Source organism: Aspergillus clavatus, genomic scaffold (genome assembly GCF_000002715.2).
Source record: "Aspergillus clavatus NRRL 1 1099423829791 genomic scaffold, whole genome shotgun sequence".
NCBI lineage: Eukaryota > Fungi > Ascomycota > Eurotiomycetes > Eurotiales > Aspergillaceae > Aspergillus > Aspergillus clavatus.
In genome coordinates this window covers 1,364,754-1,372,698 of record NW_001517108.1, presented here as the reverse complement: position 1 = coordinate 1,372,698, position 7,945 = coordinate 1,364,754, and the positions used below count along the sequence as shown (strand labels likewise).

Genomic DNA, 7,945 nt, shown 5'->3' with positions numbered 1-7,945 from the left:
ACTACAGACTGGTTCGCAGATAGTTTTCGAAGCACAGATACATCTAGAAGACAATGAAATATTGTTGACCCCCTTCTTCTCCTAACTATCTACCGGGTGATCGGGGCATTCGTAGCCTTAAGTGCTGGATCGATACTGACTGAGTCGACTGTTGGTCACAAGCTTGTTGTCACTTGAAGGCAAGAGTCAAGAGTCAGACATGCAGGGGCTGTACAGAAGAATAAAAATAACAGACTTTGTACTGGCTGGAGACTACAGGACCCTCTTTCTAAGACCTAACATATGACAGATGATTACCTGATAAAGACCAGAAATCCCATCCAATGTGGCAATTTGCCAGCTTTGCGTATCTACTATCTATCTCCTACTGGTAGTTGTTGACAGAACAATCTTCACGAGTTGAAATTTCGCGAAATACCGGGTGCTGTACGTACCTACTAATATGTACTCCGTAGTACGAGAAGTGAGACGTAGGGTGCCATTTTTAGAATTTAGGCCGGGGGATCTGGTCGTTTATGATGCTCTGATTGGCTTGAGAGAGGATGCTCGGGGTCTCTGGGACTTTTTTTTGGGCAACCCTGTGGATGTCCAGTTACCAGTACTCCAGTTACGCGACCTGGACACGCTGAGTAATCATTATCTACTTGGTGGTCCCTGGAATATGGCATGGTTGAACCTGAATCAGACCAACAACCTACTGGCACGGTTCCTATTCCATCCGTGGATCGAGCTCTTTTGGTTGAGATCATGATGAAGTAACCGCTTCCTACCTACTCCGTACTAGTAGGTATCGAGCTAGGTACCTACACCTACAGGACACACTCAGCGGAGCTTCTCTGCTTAATCAACACACGCACAGGACTTACATAAATATTGATGCAGAATGCACAACTTGACAGAAAAGGAGAAGATGAAAGAACAGGGATCAGAGCCACTGCCCAGTCGAGTCTAGACTGGAGGATTAAAAATACCTGTCTCCTGCAACGGACTAGTTAGAGTTTGGCTAGTGGTATGCTAGTATCAAAATTAGTGCTTCGCCTGGCATCTTGATAGTTGAATGTTGATCTCTTTTTTTTTTTTTTTTTTTTGGGACACTAGTACGCAGTTACAAACAGTAACCATGGAATCAGTCCATGTTATTTACCCATATGTACCTCCTGTAAACAAAGTATGTAATAATCTTCAAGATGGAGTAGGTACACTTGAACCCACCTCTCAAAAGACATCCATATCCATTCTGACGGACTGTGACTCTCCGGGCTGGGTACAGGGTATTATTTGCAAATATTCCCAAACGACCCCGGAAATACTGTATGTATGTATGTACCTTACCGCCAACCACCACTGCTGTACAGTAAGCTAGCAACAGACACCAAGAGAGAGAGGAAGAAACATCACAAGCAGCAGTCTCTCCTCTCTTTCTCTTGGGCTGTTCTTGTCTGGTCGGGTTCAATAATCTAACTACCGTCATCAGCCTTGTCGCTGCTTTCTCTTACTTTTCTTTTGCATTGTCGAGTCTGGTTTCGCTTTCTGTTGAACTGCGTTCTACTCGTTTGATCCTCGGATTCTCTTCACCCGTCCCTCGCTTTGCATCGTTCCCTTAATCGATAATTATTGTCATAAACTCTGGGGTTCCTCCCGCCCACTAACACTCGCTTCACCTTTCGATCCTCACCAACCCTGGACGTTGTCCCTCGCTTTGCAGCTGGTCTTGATCATCATAATAATAATCCTTCTTTCCGTTCAGCCTCTCGAAATCCACTCTCTCAACGGTGTCTTGTTCCTGAATCGATCAGGTGGTTGGATTCCCCCATCTTCGAACTGACGATTAAGGAGAGAAGGATTCTTCACCTCAGTTGTCGCAACTTTGACCTCTGTCGTTGAGTGCAGGTATACCAAATGCTCATGTTCTGATACACATTCTGGACCGCGATTGTTCCACCAGCCGTTTGGGCGGTCTTTGCCTGGAAATCTTCTTGTCATCACGCTCTCTGATCACGGTGCTGTCGCACAATCGAGATATCCGTCATGTCGAACCGATTTTCCGTCTATTCTAGTCATTCAGCTGGCTTTTCCACAAGTGGTCCCCGACCCGGAAACCAGGGTGCGTCCCCGGTGTCAACGACGACCTTGCTGAATGCCTTACATGCGTTCTATAACTCTGGGCAACCTTATCAGCTGGATGTAGGGACAAGTTTGGTCGTGAACACCTGGCTTACCGCCAGTCAGAAAACGCCCGATGGCCACAGTGCTGCTATTATTGATCGGGAATTGGCCGTCAGAGCGTGGGAGCATGCTAGGAGAAGAGCGGAGGACGGTTGTATCGTTCTAAGGTTCGAAGAGTTCCCCGTTCATTCATTGTACCGAGAATCTGCGATGTGCTAACAAACCCACCCAGCTCGGCTCATCAATCGACTCCCTCCGTCTTCGAACCTTTCCTTGCCGCCGTGCCTTTGCCCACTCCCAACATCGCTTTCACGGCCCTCGCCGCTCTCCGGCCGTTTTTTTCCGCTGTCACATCCTTCAATCCTTCGTATTCCCTATACTCTGCTCTTGCCGCTTCCTACACTTTTACACTGCAAGGGAGCCTTGTCGGATTGTCCTTTGCGCTCTCGACTTCGGGCATCAATGTGCGCAAAGGACTGTTGGATATCCCTTCTGAATCAGGATTCCGTGCGTTCGACGTATTTTACTACCTGCTGACATCTGCGTCGACGCCGGCAGAGCGAGAGTTTCTAGCTCTCAAGGATGCCTCCACGTATGCCTTGCTTCGCAAGTCCGGGACATACTCGCCTCCATCTTATCTGCCCACTGCCGACGATGCGGCGGCTGCGGAGGATTTTCGAGCATCCTTGAAGGCCATCGGCATCAAGGGCGCTGCGTATCGCGGCTTGCTCTCGGTCCTCGCCGGCCTGCTGAAGCTCGGCAATGCGGCTGGCTTCCTGGTCGATCAGGAAGTTCTGGAAGATGTATGCGAGGAAGTTGGCGAACTTTTAGGGGTAGATCCAGAAATTCTTCTTCACAAGTGCTCCACCGACGACCGTGAGGTATTGATTTCGGGCATTTATGAAGCGCTGGTTGATTGGGTCATGGCCAAGGCCAATGAGGTTATCGCGAGTGAGCTCCGAACAAGCCACGGGGGTGACTCGGGCAGCGGATCAGCCGGTCAGTGGTCCGAGGAGGACACTGTTGGTATCACCGTGGTCGATATCCCTAGGCCCGTATTTGGCAAGGCTGTGGCAATGAGGAGTGTTTTTGATGATACCCTCGGCATCAATGCAGAGATGAAGGAGGATGGCGTACAGGCTCCCCTTGTCGGACAGTCTGTGCTCAATGACTTGAACAGCTCCGTGGCACAGGTCGAGTCCGATCTCGGAATCACAACCGGTGCAGCCTGGCACGAACGAGAATATGAGCTCGACAAGAGACAACAGGTCCTGGAAAAGGTTGGGCTAGAGGTTGACATGGACTCATTCCTCCGGCAATTGCTTTTCCCCGCAGAGTCTGAAGGAATCACTGTCGGTAAGAAAGGGCGGTTCGACCTCGCGACCACGCTGGGAAGTAGTAGAGTATGGCATCACATCTCGATCCATCCAACTGACGACTCCCCTAATACCTTGAACCCTGCGATGCCTACAGCCGCCTGGTCTGCGGGTGCTGTTTCCAGCCAACTACGTGATTGGAGACTCGCCGAATGGGCCAATCGACGTCTCAAACAGATGGACTTTACGGCCGACTTCGACGTCGAGGAGTTTGTGAATCGATATGCGCGGCTGGGTTGCAGAGAAGGAAGAGATGGCGTGGAGAGCTGGCTTATGGAAAGAGGTTGGACCAACGGTGACGCCTTCGTCGGTCACCAGCGTGTCTGGATGCGGGAGAATGCCTGGTGGGAAGCGGAGACCATGCTCGATCTCAAACCAGATGAAGCTCCCAACGCCTACATGTATGCCAATAACATGTTCGACAATGCGTTCTCACAATACCCGGCCACCCCCATGGCAGAGTCCACCAGTCTCCTTGGTAGTCGGGATAATCTCATGCAGAGGCAGAGCATGCTGGCTCCCAGCGTCATGGGCGGAGCCAAGTCCATCGCCCCTAGCGTACCTCATACCGTGAACATGGCTGGCGATTACGGCCTGGGAACCAAGGGCGATACAAAAAAGTGGGAAAATCAGCTTTACGATGGCGATAACGGCCAATACAACGGCGAGCTCGACCCCGAATTCGGTAAAAATAAGCACATCGAGAAAAAGGAGATCACGTTTGGTCGGCGAGTCTGGGCTGGCTTTGTCTGGGCCTTGACTTTCTGGATTCCCTCCTTTGTCCTTCGTTACATTGGCCGCATGAAACGACCGGACGTGCGCATGGCCTGGAGGGAGAAGCTAGTTCTCGTCTTCATCATCCTCTTCTTCAATGCCGTCGTTTGCTTCTATATTATGGCCTTTGGTGACCTCCTTTGCCCGAACAAGGACAAAGTATGGAATACTAGAGAAGTTGGATACCATCAGGGGGATGATGATTACTTCGTTAGCATCCATGGTAAAGTGTACGACATCAGCAAGTTTTGGAGGATCCAGCACAGTGACACTGCATTCGAGACAACCGCATCTGCCATGGACCCCTTCAGGGGGCAGAATCTGGATCCTTATTTTCCTCCTCCCTTGACACGATTTTGCTCACCAATGGTCACCGACTTGTCGATCACCCTCAGCTACAATGAGACCTTTGTCGAATACCCCGGTTCGGTGCACTCTTCAGGTCCCCGGCTGCAAGCCGATCCGACCACTAAATTGCATAACATCACTTGGTACGAGGATATCTTCCTGCCAAAGATCCGGCAATATTATAAGGGAGATCTGGTTTGGACAAGAGACACCGTCAAGAGACAAGCCAATGACGATCAGCGATATTGGGTCATCAAGGACCAGAATGTCTATGATCTAACGGACTATTTTTACACGTACAAAACGATGAACAAGCTAGATGCCTACGATTATCTGCCCAAAAGTGTCACCGACCTCTTCAAAGACAATGCGGGCACAGATGTGACGGACAAATGGCAGGACACTCCAGACTTCCGGAATGCTCAGATCTGTCTCGACTATGTGTTCTACAAAGGAAAAGTCGACTTCCGAGATAGCCCTAAGTGTACTGTCAATAACTGGATTCTGCTGGCCTTTACTGTTCTTATCGGTGCCGTGGTTCTTGTCAAGTTTCTTGCAGCTCTGCAGCTAGGATCCAAGCGCCGTCCAGCTCCACAAGACAAATTCGTCATCTGTCTTGTGCCAGCCTATACGGAAGGTGAAGACGCACTTCGCAAAGGTCTTGACTCGTTGACTGCTCTCCAGTACGACAACAAGCGAAAGCTCATCTTTGTCATCTGCGACGGTATGATTGTCGGTGGCGGCAACGATCGGCCTACTCCCAAGATCGTTCTGGACATCTTGGGTGTCGATCCCAAGGTTGACCCTCCCGCCTTGCCTTTCAAGTCTATCGGACAGGGAAGCGATTTATTGAATTATGGCAAGGTGTACTCTGGTCTCTATGAGTATGAGGGTAACGTGGTTCCGTACATTGTCGTCGTCAAGGTCGGCAAGGAGTCTGAGCAGAGCCGGCCGAAGCCTGGAAACAGGGGTAAGCGTGACTCGCAAATTCTCCTGCTCAACTTCCTGAACCGGGTGCACCACCGGTCTCCAATGTCACCGTTGGAATTGGAGATGTTCCATCAGATCAACAACATCATCGGGGTTGACCCAGAACTCTACGAATACTGCCTGATGGTGGACGCGGATACCAGTGTCCGAGAAGATTCTCTGAACCGCCTGGTTGCTGCTTGCGCAAATGATTCACGGATTGCCGGTATCTGCGGTGAAACCAGTCTGCAGAACGAGGAACGAAGTTGGTGGACAATGATTCAGGTCTATGAATACTACATCTCTCATCACTTGGCCAAGGCCTTTGAGTCTCTCTTTGGGAGTGTGACGTGTCTGCCGGGATGGTAAGTTTTAACACCCGCAAACCCCGTGAATGCGGACATCACTAACTCTCTTCTAGTTTCTGCATGTATCGATTGCGAACCGCGGACAAGGGCCGCCCGCTGATCATCTCGGACAATGTCCTTCGGGAGTACGCGGATAACGACATCGATACGCTTCATAAGAAGAATCTTCTGTCTCTGGGTGAAGATCGTTTCCTCACCACATTGATGACGAAGTACTTCCCTACCATGTCCTACAAGTTTATCCCCGATGCCTATGCCAGTACCGCCGCCCCAGAGACCTGGTCAGTTCTTTTGTCTCAGCGTCGACGATGGATCAACTCCACCATCCACAATCTGGTCGAACTTGCCGCCCTGAAAGATCTGTGTGGGTTCTGTTGTTTCAGCATGCGGTTTGTGGTGCTGCTTGATCTGATCGGAACCGTCATCCTTCCGGCGACATGCGTTTACCTGGGCTATCTCATTTACCGAGTTGCCAGCCACAGCGGACCGATTCCATATATCTCACTTGCCATTCTGGCTGGTGTGTACGGTCTTCAGGCCATCATTTTTATCGTCAAGCGACAGTGGCAACACATTGGATGGATGATTATCTACATCTGCGCGTTCCCGATCTACAACTTCATCCTGCCGCTGTATGCATTCTGGAAACAGGACGATTTCAGCTGGGGTAGCACGCGTATCGTCATTGGAGAGAAAGGAACCAAGCGCGTCGTGGCCGTGGAGGATGAAACATTCGATCCTCGCAGTATTCCTCTCCAACGCTGGGATGACTACGCTCTTGCGAACAACCTTCCGGGCCGCCGTGGAGACTTTGGCGCCAGCCAGGAGAAGATCTACTCTACGCGCTATGGGGATGACGTCGCCCTGGAGATGGATGATCTCCATTCCAACTATTCCTCGGTCAAGCCTGCATCCACGATCCTGACCGGCTTCCCCCACGGCCGACACGCGAGCCCATACATGCCACCCCAGTCGCCGGCACCATTTGGTGGTAACATCCCGGGTAACCGCAATTCGCATCTCTCGAGCTTTACCCGGTATACCGATATCCCGCAGCAGCGGCATATGTCCATGGGCAACCTAAGCCATTACCAGGATAGCCCAATGGGCGCGAGCCGGCACAGCGTGGGGCTGATGCAGAGCACGGACAATCTGCTGGGGGTCGCCCGACAGAGCTCGCGCAGTCCCCTCGCCGGCGGTATGAACTCTCGACCTGTCAGTGCATTCGATTTCCGCGCTGGCGGTGCCGGGCCGGATGAGGGAGCCATCACGGAAGCGATCCGCGCCTGCCTAGCAGAGGTGGATCTCGACACAGTGACCAAGAAACAAGGTGAGTTTTGATTCTCTTCAGTCGGCTTTTCCCGAAGTATCTGTACTGACCCATCGACTAGTTCGTGCTTTGGTGGAACAGCGTCTACAGACGACCTTGGCAGGGGACAAGAAGGCGTTCCTCGACCGCCAGATTGACCACGAGCTGGCCAACATGTGAGGATAATTGTGTGCATCTTTGTCATCTTGCTGTCTTTTTTTTTTTGTTTCCCCCTTTCTGGACAAAAATCACTCTTCTATTTAATCAACACTGTATCACTTGCAAGTGAAGCTATGTCGCTTATCACTTTCGGGATGACATGGCATGCATGGGCGTTTGGGGGGATTTCAAGTTCGGCAGCATATAGCCAGCGGTTGTTGCGTGTTTGGTGATTTGATGCCTTGTTAATATTCTTTTTTTTTCTTTTTCATCTTTTCAATGTATTCCCTGCATTATGATGGGTTTTGAGATTGAGGCAAATCCATATGCATGTATAGTTGTGTTGTCATGCGATATAGGTACTGATATATATATATATATATATACATACATGCATTGCATATCCGTACATTCCCTGCATTTCCTCCAGATCTCCAACAACTCATTACACTACTTTAATCTATAGAGATGCAGCT

At 50.5% G+C, this 7,945-nt stretch overlaps 1 protein-coding gene across 1 annotated transcript, besides 2 other annotated features; it reads left to right on the top strand.

Annotated features, from left to right (window-relative positions):
- Positions 1–1,068: 1,068 nt before the first annotated feature.
- Positions 1,069–1,088: a microsatellite.
- Positions 1,089–2,028: 940 nt separating this feature from the next.
- csmB (putative chitin synthase) lies at positions 2,029–7,490 on the top strand (the record flags this gene model as incomplete). Its single annotated transcript, XM_001275616.1, has 4 exons — positions 2,029–2,333; positions 2,399–5,998; positions 6,055–7,331; positions 7,393–7,490. The coding sequence occupies 4 exons, from the start codon at positions 2,029–2,031 to the stop codon at positions 7,488–7,490; spliced, it is 5,280 nt and encodes a 1,759-aa protein (XP_001275617.1).
- Positions 7,491–7,834: 344 nt separating this feature from the next.
- Positions 7,835–7,862: a microsatellite.
- Positions 7,863–7,945: the final 83 nt, after the last annotated feature.